The following is a 20,003-nucleotide window of genomic DNA, read 5'->3' as shown; positions in this document are numbered from 1 at the left end:
TGGCTGTACCCCTCCATGGAATGTTCAGAATCCCCTGACTTCCAGTCTAGCTCTGTATGCCCAAGAGAGAACTTCCTGCCCCCCTGTTACCCAGCCATCTGGGAATGCCAGACTATTATGGAGAAAAATCAGGGAAGGTGACTTAAATATTATTTGTGGGTCCAGAAGAGTGTGAGGGAGACAGGAATGACAGAAGGCAGGACCAAACAAGTTAGGGAGACTGGGTTTAACTGCTAAGAAGATTATCTGTTAACAGAAGTGGCAGTTAGGCCCTGTCACCCTGCACCATCTAGACAAGGGGCCTATGGAAACCAGCAGGCAAATGGCAAGAGTTTATAACAATTTTAATTAAGGAAAATATGGTAAAGGATGGGAATAGGGGTTTCTACACTTTCAGACTAAGGACAAACCACAGGGTCAGGGGAGTGACTTATCTACACTCATCTGAGACCTAAGCCAGGCAGGGCCCAGAGAATAGCAGGCCTGAAGTGGGAATCCTCACAGCAGAGTCCAGAGATGTTATCAGGATGCCAGGAGCCAACACCTTCAGAACTGATGATCCAAAGTAGCCAAGTAGGGAGAGGAGACTGCAAGCTATCCACTGGATCACAGGCCACCTCCCTGTTGTTTTGCAAAATTGATGTCTTCTGCTTTCAACCTTCACTACTCTCCAAGATCCCAGGGAATCAGGGTACAACTCCAATAGTTCTGAGGTCTCCCAGGGTCAGTTACAGCTTGTCCCAACCACCATGGAGTCTGTCTCAGAGACCAAGGCACACTTCCTGCTTCCCCATTCCATTTGGAATTCTCCAGTCCTTCCTGTTAGGTCTCCTAACTAATAACTAAATAATCTTCCTCACAACAGTTGCAAAAGCACCAGATGGAAAAGCAAGTCTAATTAAACCAATAAATAAATTGCTTTCTAGGAGCTGGTCATTTTAGGAGGTATGAGCATAACTGGTCTTATTATTATGTTAATAGAAGCCAAAATTATAGGTCTAATAAAAAAATGAGCCAAATGGCAACTCTTTGTTTCATTGCCAATTCCAGTTTAGCCCACATTCTTATTGACTACAAAGGGGACAAGGTGAAAGCCTGGTTGAATGAAGTGAAATCCATCATTCTTGGAAAAACAACTATTTAAAAAGCACTTGTCCTAGTGTTTAGTAAGGTCATCTTCACATCTGAAAAATGTGGCAGGTAAAAGATGAAATACCTAAGGAAACAAAGGTTTGAGTTTCCAAGCATTTCACTTTAGTAAGTAATGCATTCCAGCTGCCTAACAAACTGGGACCAGGCCCCTTCCTTGGCTAAGGACTGGACCCTGAATACAGGGGAAGACATACTTTTAAATATTAAAAACAATCAAATAAGACCAATTAACTAAAAGGAAATAACTAAACAGGATATATTAGGTAATCAAATTTTTAATTAGAGGAAAGATTAGGGACTTTCTAAATTGGGAGAGGGAGAGTAAAAAGGTACAATTCCCCAGAACTGGAAAAGGAGGTGTCCTGAACCCCTATAAGTGTCTGAACATGGAAAAGAAACATGGAAACAATAACTGACTGATCAGTTTCAGGGACGATTTTCAGAAAACTCTACATCAATCTTTGGATCTGACTGGTTTCTCATTAGCATATAATGTAGGTTAGTAATGGCAAACATGGGTGCCAAAGATGGCATTCAGAGCACTCTCTGTGGGCATGTGGCCACCCTCCCACCCCCACCAGAGTTTGTTACTAGAAAGGCAGAGGGACTTGGGCAGAGCTGCTCCCCTTCCCCTCTCCATCCTGACTGATTACATTTTTTCACATCCCCCTCCCCTCTGCCCAGCAGCCCCATGGAAGTGCTTCTTTCCTCCCCTATATGAGGTAAGGAGAGTACCCCCAGCACTTGGTAGTGGTAAGGGGCATGGTATGCGGTCTCTGGTGGGGGCCCAGCATGGCACTTCGTCTGGAGAGGTGAAGGGACCTAGCACTCCATCTCTAAAAGGTTTGCCATCACTGACCTAGGTTATGGTTAAATATTAAGTGTTTGTAAACAGCAGGGAGAAGTGGTCCAGGTTCGGAGCCATTCCAGGCTGGGTTCAAACAGTACAATAAGATTTCCTCCCAGTTCCCACAAATGAATAAAGTTTTCTCACAAGACAAAAATTCCTGGAAGGAATATTTACATCAGTATTAAAGATACCTTTGAATCTGAGAATATTGAGAAATTAGGCATTGTGGGTAAACAGTTATTAATGTCCTCTTGAATGTCTTTTTTGGGGGGGTAACAATATTTCCTTAACTAGTAGATAGTTAGCACCATGGATAGGGTGCTAGGCCTTGAGTCAGGAAGACTTAAGGAAAATTTTACCTCAGATACTTACTAGTTGATTGACCCTGGACAAGTCATTTAAACGCTACCTGTCTCAGTTTCCTCAACAGTAAAATGGGGATAATATTAGCACCTAATGCCCAGAATTGTTGTGTTTTATAATATCTGTAAAGTGTTTAGCACAGAGCCTGGCACATACCAGGCACATAATAAATCTCTCTCTTCTTTCTTCTGTCCTTCCTTCAATCCTCCCATGTTCTCTCACTGAGCTAACATGAAATATTTCTTCAGTGCTTTCAAAACTGTGGCAACTTCAGCATGTACTTCTGTGTGTATTTGATTTGCGCCCATGATTTTTCCCAATTTCAATTTCTTAAATGTTTGAGGCCAAAATAACCAGGTTTCATTGTCATCATTTCTAATAAAATGCTAAAATTACTTTGGAAGAGCTTAAAATGTTTTCAAATTTCTTTGTTGGCCTAATACTTAGTACTCTATTGTAGGATTCAAAAAAGTTAGGGTCATCACTTAGACTGATGGAGAGCACTAGCCAGAACTAAGCTATTTTCTTCCTCAGATTAAACACACACCCAACTCCTCCAACTTTAAAAAATCCTCACTTGATCTGATTGACTCCACTATTATTTTATATTTCAGTTCCCTTTCTTAGGCAAACTCTTTAAGAAAGTAATCAATACAAAGTGTGTCTACAGCCTGGCTTTGAATGTTATCATTTACTGAAATTGCTCTCTTCAAAGTTCCCAATGACCCTTTTTTTTTTAATTTAAATGCCATTTCTCAATACACATTTTGCTTTTACTTCTCTACAGCATTTCCCATAGTTGATCCCTTTCTCTTCCTAAATACCCACTCTTTTCTAGGTTTTTTGGCCTTTTGACCTTTTGAGAATTATGTTTTTAAGTGTATAAAACACAAACCAATTATAGTAAAGTATGATTATCAAAATATTTTTCAAAAACAAGTTTGTAAACCCAGGTTAAAAATCTCTAAGCTACATACTCTTGCCTGGTAATCTTGTCAGTTCAATTATCATTTCTATGTAAATGATTTCTAATCTTAATACCCACCTCTAGTTTCTCTCCTCAGCTCCAGACTTACATCTCCAATTACCTCTTGGACAACTTGAGTTAGATGACCAATAGGCATCTCAAACTCAACATGTTCAAAATGAAATTCATCATTCCCCCCCCAAATCCTTCTGAACTTTCTCATGACTACTGAGGGTGCCACCATCCTCCTGGTTAACCAGGCTTACAACCTTGGTGTCACTTTGACTTCTTATTCACACTCATCCCACATATCCAGATCTTGCTGTTTCTGCCTTCTCTTATATACATCCCCTTCTCTCCACTCACACACCTTACCCTCAGTCATCTCATGCCTGGAAATAACCTGCCTGGTTTCTCTGCCTTGTGTCCCTTCCTACACCCAATACAGCCTCCATTCAGCTGCCAAAGTGATTTTCTTAAAGTATAGCTCTGACCATGTGTCTCCCAGTGCTCCCACCAATAAACTCCACTGGCTCCCTATTAATCCTAGAATCAATATAAGCCCCTCTTTGACATTTACAATTCTTAATAATCAGGATCCTTCCTTCTTTTCTAGTCTTCTTACATTTTTCTCCTCTCCTCATCCTCACCACTCCACTTTACACATTCTTTACTCCATCTCCATACTGGCCAACTGTTATAGAGAAAATATAGATTAGAGATTTAGTTATCAGACAGCAGTCTGAGCTCGCAAACTGGCAAGAGCTTGGAATTCCAAACTTAGAATCTTGTTACAGAGGGGACTTGCACACAGTGACTCTGGAGTTGGCAGTTATTGGCAGTTGTTGGCTTTGTAAGCAGCTGTCTGGTTGAGCCTGTGTGGTGTTTGGGATCTCTGTACTTTGGAGTTGTTTCTTGAACCTGAACACAAGATCTTCAATCAAGAACAAGATTTCTGGTGGACACATGCAGATAATCCCATCTCCCCGACTTCCCACTTGGATTATATCTTGCTGTTTAATCAGAGGTCTCTGGGACCAGAAACATCTAGGGAACAGCCATGGACAGTTTTGTGAGATACCCTTACCCCTGACAAGCCAGCCTGGCCATAGGCAATCTGCTGGTAGATTTAGTGTTCAGAGTAGTCATCACTATCCCTCCATTTCCTGACAGTTACCTTTAGACTTAAGTGGCAGTTTTTCCCCACTTCCCTTCACTCCCCATTCTAGTTTGTTATTAAAACCTTTTTATACAGACATTCCTTGTTCTTCTCCTTTCCCAGACAAATCTGGCATCTGACAACAAGAACCCACTGAGATAACCCTAGCAGATTTTTCTGGTGGTTTCCCGCTCTCCTCTATTCCCATTCCTCTCCTTACCAAACCACCCTGGAGTTGTTTGTCACTGGTTTTGTTATTCTGTTAGTTAACCCACAGAGTTATTTATTCATTTACCATAACACTACTCATTTCCTCATACATGGCACTCCATTTCCTATTTCTGTGCCTTTTTATTGATGTTCCCCTTAAAAAATGTTCCGTTTCCTTGCCTCTCTTAGCTTCCCTGGTTTCCTTCAAGACTATATTCAAAGCCTACCTACTTCAGGAGGCAGTCCTCCAGTTGCTAAGACTTTCCTCTCTGAGATTACTTTCCACTTAATTCCATATATAGCTTTTATTTTTCTAGCTATTTTTGTATTTGTCTCCATTATAATATGAATTCCTTGAAGGCAAAGCAAATGTTTTGGGCCTTTATGTGTATTCTCAGTGATTAGCATTGCCTGACCCAGTACTTAATGAACTTTTTTTTAAGCCCTTACCTTCAGCCTTAGAATCAATGCATAGTATTGATTCTAAGACAGAAGAGTGGTAAGGTCTAGGCAGTGGGGGTTAAGAGACTTTCCCAGGGTCTCACAGCTAAGAAGTGTCTGAGGTCAGATTTGAACCCAGAACCTCCCATCTCTAGACCTGGCTCTCAATCCACTGAGCTACTTAGCTACTCCCTTAATGAATGTTTTTTTGATTGATTCTTTTTCACAAAAGAATGAGAGATCAGTGATGTCCAGCCTGAGTTGTATATTAGTAAAGCAAAGATATTAAGAGAAAAAAGCATTGGATAGATCTTCCATGGGACATTTATAAGAAAAATAATAATCCTGCCAAGATGAGAAGTCATAAAGGGATTTTAGTCTTTATCAAAGCAAGGAGTATCCACACAGATACAACTGAAGATCTAACATACTACCTCTGGTTTGGCAAAGATCATTACATTTATTTGGTTTTTAAAACAAATATCATAAATTTAAATGGAGCTCAGTCACTTAGGAGAATTAAGTAAGCTCTTGATAGTAAGTTTAAACAGTTGTGAATAATTCCCTGTGTTTTTTACCAAAAAAAAAATGCTATCATTCTATATCCAATATTTAGTAAGGAAAAAAGGGAGATTAAAATCCTTTGAAATAAAATTTCCTTTCTTTAAATTATCATGAAATGTTATTTAAAATTTTAATCGGGTTTTATGCCTATTTACTGAGTAAGAATGACTGTCCCCAATTAACCCCTCCCAGACCAGCTGCCAGTTCTCCTTACCTTTTGATACTGAAAAACTGATTATTCATCCTCAGCTTTCTTCTGTGAAACACATTTTTTCCTGATTTTATCAATATCCTAGTGCTTCAAACATCCAGTAAAAACAGATTTTTTTTTACATACAATATAATAAAAGTTTCATAGAGAGAATGGCAAAATTAAAATTCTGAGAAGAGCTACATATAAACCTATTTGGGCCAACAAAAGGATGCAGTTAATAAAATTTAAATAACTTAAAAGAAAATAACTATAATATAACCAGAAATAAGGACAATGGTTACACACTGTTCAGGGCCTTCATTTGTTAAGTGCTATGGAAAATATGGGATTCACATGAGAAGCATGTACATTATATCAAGGTCATTTATATGTTACTATTCTAGTGGACATTTAATTATACAAGAACAAATTTCTCAAATTCTCTTGCAGAAATTTTACTCTTTTACCTGTAATGGTCCCAAGATGGAGCTTGTGGTATACATAAAAAAGAGGCGGAGGTAACTCAGAACATTAGCAAAGGCAAAAAGACCTTCTGCTACTAATGTAGGATGAAATGCGTCCCAATCCTTTCGGTCAGCTGAATCATGAAACTGGAGTTAAGAAGAAAACATGTCAAATGTAAGTCACTATTTTGTTAAATAAAAGTAAATATTGTTGAAAGTCAATCCAGAAAGTACAGCATATAACATGCATGGGTATAGACACAAATATTTATATGTATGGATCATGGATCAGCCTTCAGAACAGTTCCATATATCCATCAGACATATTCTTTAACACTAGATAACTAAGGAAATAACTGAAAGCTTTTATGAAATATCTTTTATTCATTAAAATCCTGGAACACACTATAAAATCATAGATTTAGTTCTGGAAAAGACCACAAAGGTCATTTAGAACAATGCCTCATTTTACAGATGAAAAAACTGAGGTGTCAAGGAGATAGATAACTTGTCCAAGGTTACATAGGTAGAGTCAAGATTTAAACTTTGGCCTTTTGGCCACAATCACACCACTCTTTAACTCCCTTGCGAAATTAACATTTTAAAAAGGTTTTTCATTCCAGTTCCTCTAATAAACAGCCTAGTTTTAAGTTCTACATGGGATGGGAAATACAAATAAAAGATAAAAAGAATAGTGGAATTGAAGGCAAAATATCAATTTTTTTTATCTGAATTTCAGCTTTGTAGCTTGCTTATTTGGGTAACCTTGGACAGGTAACTAACTATACCTCAGCTTAATTCCTCTGTGAAATGGAAAAGAAAATATTCATACTACATACCTTACTGGGTTATTTGGAAAGTCAAATAAAATGGTATAATAAAACACTTTTTAATTAAAAAGTACTATACAATTACAATCTATTTTTAAACTAAATTTTTATCAATTGAATTAATCACTTAAAATAGACTAAATAAATTTGCCATTTAAAAGAACCAAAATTCTGGAACTTGAAGGGTACTCACAAGTCATCTAATCCAATCCCCTCATATTACATAAAAGAAAACTAAGGTACATGGAGGCTCAACAGTTTGCCCAAGGTCAAACAGGGATTAAGCACCAAAGAAGTTTGAGCTCAGGTCCTTTGACTCCAAAAGCAGGGCTCTTTCCACTATGCAACACTTTTCTATAAAGCAGATAATCACTTCGTACATATGTATATGTGTGTGCGTGTGTGTATATATATATATATATATGTATATATATATATCCTGAATATATAATGAAGCTATATCCCGAGTCTAGAATGATTCTAATCTGGAATAAATTTACAGATTTAAATGTTTCTTTAGGTCAAATGGTAGGACATACTTGTTGAATGTGAGAGGAAAGAAGGTTCACTTACTAATTTTTTTAATAGTTAACATCTCTAGTCCTTCCCTGGTTTACAATATTTCCCCAAAGAATCAAGTATAGATTGAGTAGAGGAAGAACAGTGAGTCAGTGCTAACTCTTCATTTCTTTCTAGAGAAGCAATGTGGTGTAATGGAAGGTGTTAGCAAGAATAAGGTTCATATCCTAGCTCTGATCCAGTCACCTGTGTGATACTGTCAGGTAAAAGTTGATCTAAATTTCTTCTAAGGGCCTTTGCAATTCTNATATATATGTATATATATATATATCCTGAATATATAATGAAGCTATATCCCGAGTCTAGAATGATTCTAATCTGGAATAAATTTACAGATTTAAATGTTTCTTTAGGTCAAATGGTAGGACATACTTGTTGAATGTGAGAGGAAAGAAGGTTCACTTACTAATTTTTTTAATAGTTAACATCTCTAGTCCTTCCCTGGTTTACAATATTTCCCCAAAGAATCAAGTATAGATTGAGTAGAGGAAGAACAGTGAGTCAGTGCTAACTCTTCATTTCTTTCTAGAGAAGCAATGTGGTGTAATGGAAGGTGTTAGCAAGAATAAGGTTCATATCCTAGCTCTGATCCAGTCACCTGTGTGATACTGTCAGGTAAAAGTTGATCTAAATTTCTTCTAAGGGCCTTTGCAATTCTAAATCTGTAACCCATAACACTATGTATCATTACTCTTGGGAGAGTAGCAATTTTGAAGAGATTTTTCTCCATTTCCTCATTTGTGAAAGGAAGAGGTTAGACTAAATGCTCTTTGAGGTCACTTCCAAATCTAATATTCTGAGTCTATATTGAAAATGATTACTATCACCTTAAAGAGATGGGGAAACCACAGGATAAAGTGTTTAAATTGTAGTGTAAAAGCATTAGTCTAATGGTTATTATCCCTATCTATCAAGCACATTCTTGAATAATGAAGCTAGAATTTTATCAAAATGGATCTAAATCATCTTCTGAATGGAATCTGTTTTCTTTTTTTCTGTTTAGAACACATTTAAGCTACAAAACAAAATCACATTATATATGTGACATATGGAAAACCCACTATGTAATATTATATTCAAATAAAGGATTCCTGGTCTACTAATTTTCTGAGATAACACAAATATTTAACACTAATGATTCAGTTTTGAGTTACTTTGTTCTCTCCTTGTAAGCATGTTCAGCACTATATAAGGAATGTGAAACCATTAACCCCCACAGTTTTTACAGCTAGTTGTCTACTTAACATCTATGGATAAATTTGATAACAGACAAATAAAATATTTGAACTCCTATTATGCTGGGGTCACAAATCTAGAGGTTTTTGGTGTTCCCCAATAAACTTTATTGTGTTTTTAATTAACATAGTGAATAATCACCTTGTTATGAGCAACAACTTTGAGGGCAAAGGTTGCCAAATAAAGGGAATTCATGACAAAACTGAGTTGATTACGAGATTCTTCTAAAAAGTCTTCCAATCCATCATACCAGAGTCTTTTAACATCTGACCACACCATTCCTAAAAGGGGTTGGGGGTGATGGGGTGGGAAGAAACATCAAACAATGCATACTTAATTCTACTATATAAGAAGAAAAATACTTTAAAATAGAATAAATAACTGAAATAGTATACTCATATCACTTCAGCCTTGTAAAAATAAAATACTTTTTTAGTTACCACTATAGGGAGAATATAATAATAATCTATACTGGAGAATGAGGCAGTAGTGGAAAAATAGTTAAGGAAAGCTTGAAAGAATGGATTTTCATGCTTAAAAAGACTAAATGTTACTAGCCAGAAATCCTTCTATCAATAAGTTGTATGCAAATATTTATGACTACCCAAAACATTAATATAATAAAAGAAATTCCATGGCATATTCCTCTATTAGGATGCTTTTTAGGAGAATACAAAGTAACAAAAACCTGAGTTCTTAAATACATGAGAGGAAAACTAAGTCAAATAAATTAGACTGGAAAATCCCTGATCAGGAGCATCTTAACTGTAAAGTACCTTTATTTGATACAGAAAAAGTTTCAAAACATTTGTGTATTTCTAACCATCAAAACATTTTTAATTAAAGGTTTATAGAAGTATAATCATATCACTGAAACCAGGATGGCCACTTTCTGAGAATGTTAAATTTAACTGTCCAAAGGAGACATTTATTTTTGCTGCTTTTCTACTGAACTACTTTCCTTTAGATCTGTTTCAAACTTTTCAAGATGTGGAAGAACTTCTGTTTTATCTATCCTATGTCAGGATCTACATATAAGTTTCAGATGAAAAAAATTAAGTCTTTGTCCCTTTTTTTTCCCCAAAAGATATCTCTCTCATGGAATCTTAAGGTTCTTGAAAACCACTAACTTGAAAACTATCAAAAGAGATAAACATTTTTTCTCTGTACATATGTTTTTAAAGAATTAAGATTTTATTATATAAAATGTCTATTTTCTGAAACAAATGCCTGTTAGGAAAAATTTTATCTGAGTACAAATGACCCTTAAAGAAAAAATTTTTTGAGTAAAAAACTTGGAATGCTTACTTGATATGGGTCTATGTGTTAACAAGTAGGGCAAAAAGTTGAAATAATGCTAAGGGCTATCTTTATAAAAGCACTGTTGTTTTTTTCATGACAATAAAAACAACTCTGAAATATCTGAATGTTTAAAGTGAAAATGTCAAAATATATGTAATTCTTCTTTTTGGATTTGGATTTCATTGTTATAAGGAATATTCAAAGAAAATTCCCTCCACAAAATGCAGGTGGATACCAGACTGCAACTTAGGGTTAGTGAGTTCCATTCACAGAAAGCTTAAGTGACTTGCCCAAGATCACATAACGAATATACATCTCAGAAAAAAGTCTTGAACCCAGTCTTCCTGCTTTCAGGGTCAGGTCTCTACCACTCTACACTGACTCTCAGATAGACAGATAGGCTATGCAATCACAACATACCAAATTGCTATCTATTTAAATTTATTTTTTAAATTGTAAGTATAACAAACTAAGAAGCAAGAAAGGTTAAAGCCATTATCATTGATTTCTGTTTAAATCAATGGATTTTAAGATAACAGGCTTTAAAACCCTTATTTTCATTCCAACTTTTATTTCTGGGATCTTGTTAATAGAACACTCAGAGTAAGGAAATTGCCTCTATTAATATAGGTCAATAACCTTTACAATTAACCGACTATCATAGTTTCCTAGAGCAATTATTCATTTAAATCACTTTCCTGTAGTTACCAAGGCAGTATTTGTCAGATACAGGCTTTGAATCTGTGTCATTCTAATTCTAAGGACAGCCTTCTGTCTAATACTCTATACTTCCTCTCTTGATTTTCCATTGGCATAATTTTCTTAAATGTTCAATTTGCTATTACCACATGTCAACAAAGTTCCCTTATCTTAATCTCTACACATCTGGAAAAAATATAAATATGAAAGCATTTGCAAAATGACAAGCCCCTTGTTCAATAACATTTCATAAACTATCTTCACTTTAAATGAGTTTTTCCATAGTAATTCTCTGTTATTTTGAATTACATCATTGTATTATACAGATATTCCACCCAGGTCAAGTCAACCCATTTTAAATTGACATGTCATCCAGTAATCATTAATTCACTTCATATGTACAGTTTAATAAATAGTTCTTTCTGCATAGTATAGAAGGAAAATGAACTAAAAATCCTCAACTTGATAAATGGGAAAGGGTTAAGCTTTTTAAAGTTAGCTATTTTTAAAAATTCTTTGTAAAAATTTCATTACAATATGCAATAAAATTTGTAGGTTAATAGCTCTGTCAATGTCACTTGCATTTCTTTGCCTTCAAAATAATTTCATGTTTGAAAACATATAAGAATTAAAAGAAATATAAGTAAACAAAAACCATGTTTAAATAGCAAAAGGGAAACATCACATTTAAAGTCCAAAATGCCACTTTTAGCACTAATTTGTTAATGTACAGAAATGTACAGATTGGTTGTAATAAAATATGGTATAAGGAAACTTACTCTATCTTTTTTTCCTCAGTATTGACTGAATATTAAAATGAAAAGTTATAACCTTGACATTCTACATATTCATGTAGGTTTTTTTTTCTTTTATCAATTTTTTTCAAAATATAGATTCTATAGATAGTGGTAAATAGGTATTCCCTTTGAGTGGCGAGTGAAGATCAGTCGAAAGGAGAAAAAAGTGAATTAGCATAATCTATAAGTAAAATCCCATCATGTGAGATGAAAATAATCATATGAACCAATGGTGTGCATTGCATTTATGTAATTAAACATATTAAAAGGGATGTAATTTGTATATATGCTATCTCAGAAGAGCCATAAAAAAATCAGGTATAGTTTACTGAAAAAAAAAAGCTACTCTGAGAAGATTGAAATTATCTCTAATGATTTCTACTGTCTCAGTCAATATTTAGTATTTATACATTTTTTACTGAGTAGTCTCATTAAATAAGTTTAATGAGAGCATATTAATGCAAATCATTAAATTCTGAATTGTACAAGTTATCTGAAGAGTAGTAGGACTCTTTCCCCTAGTAAACAGTGCTAAATACTAAAAGAAATGGCATAAATGTTCTTCAGCATTTAAGTTCCATCAAATCTGTAAGACCTGTCAATTAAATGAAAATTAACTATGCAACCTAAAGACATCTCATTCTAAGTTCAATTCAACGAGCATTTATTAAGCCCTATCATATGCGAGGCATTGTGCTAGGAAGAAAATTTTTTTAAAAAGACATAGCCCTGGGGGCAGCTGGGTGGCTCAGTGGATTGAGAGCCAGGCCTAGAAACAGGGAGGTCCTAGGTTCAAATTTGACCTCAGACACTTCCTAGCTGTGTAACCCTGGGCAAGTCTCTTAACCTCCATTGCCCACCCTTATCAAGTATTGGCTCCAAGAGGAAGGTAAGGGTTTTAAAAAAAAAAAAAAAGATATACTCCTCTCAGACAACTTACATTCTATTGTGGATTATGTGGCTTTCAGTTTCAATTTGAATTAATCTCAAGTAGTTTTATTGGCAAATTAGCTGAACATAGACAATGACAAATACTCCTTAGAGTTGTTAAATTCTAGGGTTACAAAAGGTTGATATAAAAGAATCTTCTATTGGCATGATCATTAAGAATAACATAAGCATGTTAATATTCTTGTAGAATATTATAAAGGAGAGAACTATAGACTTGACTAATCAAAAGTTTTCAGTTTCTAATTATATTGTTCATAAATGTATCATCCATTAAACTGTAAACTCCTTGAGAGCAGAAGTAATCTCCATTTATTTACTTGAATCCCCAGGACTTAGCACAGTGCTTTGCATATACCAAATGTGCATAATAAATGCTTTTTCATCCATTTATTCATAAATTATTTCCACCATCATAATATTCCATTATCATTAATAAATATATTTTCCTGTGTTTTAAAAACAAAAAATATCATAACAATTAGAGTGCAAAAATATAGAAAATAGGAAAAAACATTAGAAGAGACTATTTCACCTTTCTAACCAAATTTGTAACATTTTCACTTTCAATTTAAAATATTCAGTTTGAATATTGAACAACTCTTTCTAACTAAAAGTGGTAATGTTAGGTACAAGTAGAAATATGATTAATTGTTTTTAATTAATGTTCTAAAATATAAATTTAAACAACGTTAATATTAAAATGAAACAACTTATTTCCTAAAAAGAGGTAGGATACTGATTCTCAAATCTATTTATCCAGCCCTCCTCTCCCCTCTCTGCTGATATCCAACCTCCCTTTTTAGCACCTCAAACTGAGTATCTTATAGATGTCTCAAATTCTGTATGTCTAAAACTGAACTTGCTATTTTTCTCCCCAAAGCCTCCCCCTCTTTCAAACTTTCCTATTACTGTCAAGAGCACCACTAACAATCTCAGTCTCCCACACTCGCTCACAACCTAAATGTCATCACTCCTACCCCCCCCCCACCCCAATATCCAATGTGTTGCCAAGGCTTGTCAATTTCACCCCGCGACACCTCTTGACTACGTCCCCTTCTCTTTAACTCTGCTAACACTCTGGGACTTTCATCACCTAGACCTGCTGGTTTGTCTACCTGGGCCCCACTGCACTCCATCCTCTATTCAGCCACCACAGTGATTTGTCTAAAATGTAGGTCTGATCTTCTCACTCTTACTCCAGTGGTACCCTCTTACTTTCATTTGCAAAGCCCTTCATTAACTACCCCCTGCTCCCCTCCCCTCCCCTTTCCAGTCTCTGCCTCTTGACTTCTTTCAAATTAAAATCTCACCTTCTACAGGAAGCCTCTCCCAATTCCTCTTAAGTCTAGTGCCTTCCCTCTTTTTAACCATTTTCAATTTACCCTGTAAATAGCTTGTTTATACCTAGTTGTTTGCAGGTTTCCTCCCCATTATATTATTAGTTCCTCAAGAACAAGAACTATTTTCTGCCCTTCCCTTGTACACTAAGCACTTAGTATATGAAGATGGACCAATTAAAATAAAATAATGCCCTGTCCTCCCTTCTTTCAGAGATGAAGAACTATGGGTATGGAATACCACATATAATGTCATACTTCTTTATATGCTATTTAAGTTGTTCATTTTTTTCTCCTCTTTTTAATTCTTGGTTAACAAAAGATATCGATAAAAATTAAAATTTTAAATAGGTCAATTTTGACAAATTATACTGAATAAAAGGTAAATATATAAAATCATATTTCCCCAACTATAATATAATTCTAGAGTCAAGAAAGGACCAAGTATACGTTTTCAAAGTAAAACAGTGTTTTATATTGAGAAAGAAAAAATTTCAAGAGTTTCTTCCCAATATCAGGAAAGATTTAATAAATTAATTTTGAGTTTGACAAGAATAATGTACCAGGAAGGTAGTACCATTTTGCTGAAGACCAAAAACAAACAAACAAAAAGCATCCCAGAACAAAAACAAAAAATAATCATTAATAGAGTAAAAAGGGGAATGTGACCCTCTAAATAATGAAAAAAAATTTTTTTAATTTCCCTTCCCTCAGTCTATAGGCATAAGTTTTTTAATGTAATTTTATTAGTCTGTTTTATACTTCTAAAGATCTGGAAATATTTAAGAGGCTATTTTTGCCATCAGTAAGGAACCACAATGAAAAATGAGTCAGTAGAGCAAAGATTCTTAACTTTTTTGTGCCATAGAACCTTTGGCAGAACCTGATGACACCTATCAACCCCTTTTAAGGAGGTTTTTATAATACAATTTAATAATTTTTAAATACACAAAAGAAAATACATAATTTTTGTATTTTTATGTATTTTATGTAACCAATTATATTGAAATGTAAAGTTATCAAAATTTTAAAATAAATTAATGGACTCTACATTAATAATCCCTACATTAGGGGTTCTTTTACATAATTCTAAATTGAAATATTATTACAATAAATTATTATGAAAGGAGAGTAAAGGAAGACATGCCTGAAATGGTTAATTAAAAATGTTTAGGCTCCTTAAAGCTTAAGTTTCATAGAAAATAAAGCAATATTTCAAGGGGTACATTATTTCACCAATTCAGACACTCTTTCCATTGATGCAAATAGAAATTCTTCCACTTGAATTTATCATCCTGGAACTCAAACAGTTAACTTTCAAGCAACATCTAAGCATAAACTCAAAAATTTTAACAATGATAAAATTCTAAGTAGGATTGTAATCTTTTTCCTAGGGGAAAAAATCTATATCTACTTTAAATATTATATCAAAGTTGAAATTCTTAGAGGAAAATCTTATAATTTATATGTAACACTTTATTCAAGATAGAAGAATTCTGTCTCCCCATCTATCAAATATGAAGATAGATTAGTTATTGGTCCTTTCTGAAGTTTTAATCAGTAGTCCCACAAATGTCCAATTTACTTTTTCTTGGGATTAGAACTCAGATATTTTATAAACAGCAAAGAAGATTAATGAGCTAAATCAAGACAACTTTCCAAATCAATTCAGCACTTACCAATAAGCCATATAATAAGAAGATAGTCTATCCTTTCAAGGGCTGGCCCCATGGTATTTTTCTTATCCTCATTGTAGACCAAAGAGTATAAGTTAAGCAACAACAAGAATGTAAAATATGAAGCTCCGTGAATAATAAACTTCATAAAAGGAGTGTGGATTATTCGACCAACTTGAGATTTGGGAGCTATCAAATAACAGAGTGATAGAACTGGCCAAAAGATGCCGACTGTCAGAACTGTCAATATCTTCTTACAGGTGTGTTTACGCCGGTAACCTGCCATCTGTCCAAACCAAACTGTATTGAGGAACTGCTGACAGTTAGATTGAGAGACAAACTGAAAAAAAAAAAACACAAAAATTAAAGTAAAGGATCTGAATTGTGTCTGAGAAATACATTATTCAAGTTGCTATTCAAAGTTTTAAGATGACAAATCAATATTACAAAAATTCCTCAGAAAGAGAACTCTGATTTTTTTACCACAGCAAAGAAAAAATTGTCTTCTCAAAAAATTTCATAGCACTTATTTATTATGCAAAATGTAGTTACCCTGTATTGTTTTTATAAAATATAAAAAGTTATCAATGTGATCTGTTGAGAAAAACAATAACATTCACTACCTCCTGAAGAGAGTAATAAGTATCTAATTTAAAATGAATGAATACCACTTACAAGAAATTCAAATTCAAATACTAAATCTTATATCTAAAAATGTAAGCAAGGCATTCATTATTTTTAAATTTTAAGCTAATATATGTATACTGAAACAAAATTAAACTCAGATTTAATGAAACATGAAAAAGAAAAGGATTGAAAAACATTGTCATTAACTATAACTAAAGATAAAAGAAACAGACTAGCTTTCTCTATTCATCACTCCAGAGTTTAGAATTAGCAGGTTTTCCCAATGTATTAGGCTTTCACATTGAGTAGATTTATTTTGATAAAAAATAATTTAAAGATTATTCTCCATGACCTATATTTCTACAAGTATTTTATACTGTAGAAAAACAAATTCATTGTTTAGGAAAGATAAGCTTGACAATAAGATTAACATGAAATATACAAAGTACATCAAATGAACAAATATATCTTATCATTCATCACAAGTGCTACTCAGGCACTTTGTTCTGTCATTCTTTGGGGCCAAAATGAATTACTTTCTTTCCTTAAAAATGAAGTGCCTGATGGGGGCAGCTGGGTAGCTCAGTGGAGTGAGAGTCAGGCCTAGAGACAGGAGGTCCTAGGTTCAAACCCGGCCTCAGCCACTTCCCAGCTGTGTGACCCTGGGCAAGTCACTTGACCCCCATTGCCCACCCTTACCAGTCTTCCACCTATGAGACAATACACCGAAGTACAAGGGTTTAAAAAAAAAAATGAAGTGCCTGAGAAATATGTTCTTTCTCCCAATAAACTTTTCATTTTAAAGAATCAGGATAATAGTTTCTCCTTTTCCCACAAAAGGAATTACAAATTTGGATGTTCCCCTATTCTCTGCTATATCCATCTATAATTGTGAAAATTAAGTTTGTTAAGCAGAAAAAATAAAAAAAACAAGAACAAAAAAACAAGTCACAACATATTTTTTCTTTTTTGCTCAACTCCAGAACTTTTTATTAATAATTTCAATAAAACTAGATCACTTAATTTATTTTTAATTATATTATTTAAGTATACAACTTCAACCAGATCTACAACCAAACTTTTAAAGCACGTTACAACATATATTATTTGAAAGGACAAGATCTTATAAGTAATTCTCTGTAATCTTTTAAAATAATTTCTTCCTTTTAGAAAAATCTACTTTTTATCTAGTAAAATTATTCCTGGGACAGCAAGATAATGCAGTGGATAGAGTTGGATAGAGTGTTGGACCTGAGTCAGGAAGACGAATCTTTCTCAGTGAAAATCTAGGCTCAGACTCTTGCTAGCAGGGTGACCCTGGGCAAATTGCTTAACTTTATTGACCTCAGTTTCCCCATCTGTAAAATTATTGAGAGAAGAAATTGGCAAACCACTATAGTATCTCTGCCAAGAAAATCTCAAATGAGGTCATGAAAAATTGAACATGACTGAAAAGACTGTACAACAACAAATTGCTCCTGATTCTTGTTTCCTCGTTTTTCTTCAGTGGAAACATTTGGTCATCCTCTTCTATGAGTCCTTCAGAGAATCCAGAAACCAACGAAATAATATGTATTGACTCACAGCCTCCTATTCTTTAGGCAAAATTATGTCTGAGTTCAGTTTTCAAACCCAACCTTTCAATGCATCTTCATATTTCACTGTTGGTTTTGTAATACATTGTGATCAAAGTTTGTAATGTAATACAATGCATGTATTTAAGTGAGGCAGCTAGGAAGCAGAGAGAGAGCCAGGCCTGGAGGTAGAAAGCCCCAGGTTTAAATCTGGTCTCAACTACTTCGTGTGTGTGTGTGTGTGTGTGTGTGTGTGTGTGTGTGTGTGTGTGTGTGTGNGTGTGTGTGTGTGTGTGTGTGTGTGTGTGTGTGTGTGTGTGTGTGTGTGTGTGTGTGTGAGACTCTGGGCAAGTCACTTAACCCCAACTGCCCAGCCCTTACCACTCTTTTGCCTTGGAATCAATACTCATTATTGGTTCTAAGACAGAAAGTAAGTGTATTTTTAAAAAGTATCAAAGTTTCTACATTCCGTATTTCTGTCAATATATTCCAATAGTGTCTTTCCTGCTTTTATAGAAGAAAGAGTGCTGAGAACCACTTTTAGAAGTTCTTAAACTTTTATAATTTTTTTTAGTTGTAATCATTTTTACTCTAATTTGAGAGCAATAGAAGGGCAGATTAATATCTATCTTTCAAAGTTAAGAGACTACCATTTTGGTTTCTAGGCCTAGGATACTACTTTAACTTCTTTTGAATGTATAAAGATAGTCTTGATCATCTTAAACCAGCCATAAAAAAAAGTAAAATATAAATTTCTATTTAGAATTAAAGCAAATACTTTAGTATTCTAAGCACAATATTAAACTTCAAGAAATATACTGATAATTTGGAGTGAGCATTTATTTGCACGATTACAATCATAACTTTTAAAACTACTTCTGAATGTTGCTGACACATTATTAACTTATTGCACAATATAATTGCTTGTAACTAGTAATTCTCATCTTTTAGTCAGTTGTTTCACCATAGATGTGATATGTTTACCTTGGACTTCTTGAACTTCATTCTTTATTTTTGATTTAGTGTTTCAGGTAATGGCATTTTAGGGCCATGGTAAGTCAAATGTAAATAGTAAAACTACAAAAAGGCACACAGTGACAGCAGGAAAGAATGCTGAGAACCACTCTTAGAAGTTCTTAAACTTTTTATAATTTAACTCTTGGAACTATCAGTATTTCACCTTCATCCAACACCTACACCATTACAAAAGATAATAAATTAAATCTAACTCCAAATGATATTTTCATTATAAATAAAATTAGACTAAGTGAAGAAGACTTTATGGTCATATAGTTGATAGTTGAGTTGTAGAAAATATAAAATCTCATTATATTCTCTAAGTCAAATGGAACATATTTGTTAACAGTAAAAAAAAAATAAAACCTTTAAGGCTCTTTACAGATAAGTAGTCTCCCAAACTTAAATCAAAACCATACAAGATTCTTTGACAGATGAGACTAGAGAGATCTAAGACATCAAGATATAAGACATCAAGAGAGATTATTAAACAGAGAAATATGTTTTCACCAATGATGTTAGCCAAGTATTGGAAAATGTTCTGCATCAAGTCTTAAGAAAATAAATATGCCCTACAAATAGCAAAGTTCTACATATGCTTTTATACTGAGACCAAAAATTAAGTGAATCACCCCCTTGGTGAAAAGCATGGCAATCTGAAAGAAACTAAAAGAAATAAATGAAAAATCAGGTGAATGAAAAATATATTTTGCCTAAAATGTCAAGAAGCTGGACAAGGAGCCTAAGTTAGCAAACTGGTATATATAAGTAAGCTGCAATACATTATAGTATAGTTATGACAAAAAATAGGCAACTTGTTAAAAGGGGTAAAGAAAGGCAACTTCTACGAGGGCTATATAGGAAAAGAAATGTAGTAAAAAATGTTTTTCTTCATGTTACAAACATTACCACTGTGAAGAGTAAATCAAACTTTCTTTGTCTATCAATCAGCAATTTTTAAGTTAATCAACCAAAAACTTAAACACTTCTACTTAACACTAAGTAAGAGAGTTCA

The 20,003-nt window shown here is 34.1% G+C and overlaps 1 protein-coding gene across 1 annotated transcript in view; it reads right to left on the bottom strand.

Annotated features, from left to right (window-relative positions):
* Window positions 1-20,003, bottom strand: part of TRPC1 (transient receptor potential cation channel subfamily C member 1) — a 76,750-nt gene that overhangs the window by 17,836 nt on the left and 38,911 nt on the right. The window contains exons 7-9 of the mRNA XM_044670839.1: window positions 15,774-16,110; window positions 9,150-9,289; window positions 6,367-6,510 (exon numbers count right to left, since the gene is read on the bottom strand). Coding sequence (XP_044526774.1) covers window positions 6,367-6,510; window positions 9,150-9,289; window positions 15,774-16,110 — 621 coding nt within the window. The remainder of the gene's footprint in view (window positions 1-6,366; window positions 6,511-9,149; window positions 9,290-15,773; window positions 16,111-20,003) is intronic.

Source organism: Gracilinanus agilis, chromosome 3, assembly GCF_016433145.1.
Source record: "Gracilinanus agilis isolate LMUSP501 chromosome 3, AgileGrace, whole genome shotgun sequence".
NCBI lineage: Eukaryota > Metazoa > Chordata > Mammalia > Didelphimorphia > Didelphidae > Gracilinanus > Gracilinanus agilis.
The sequence above is the reverse complement of the archived record's forward strand: the minus strand, read 5'-3'. Positions and strand labels throughout refer to the sequence as shown.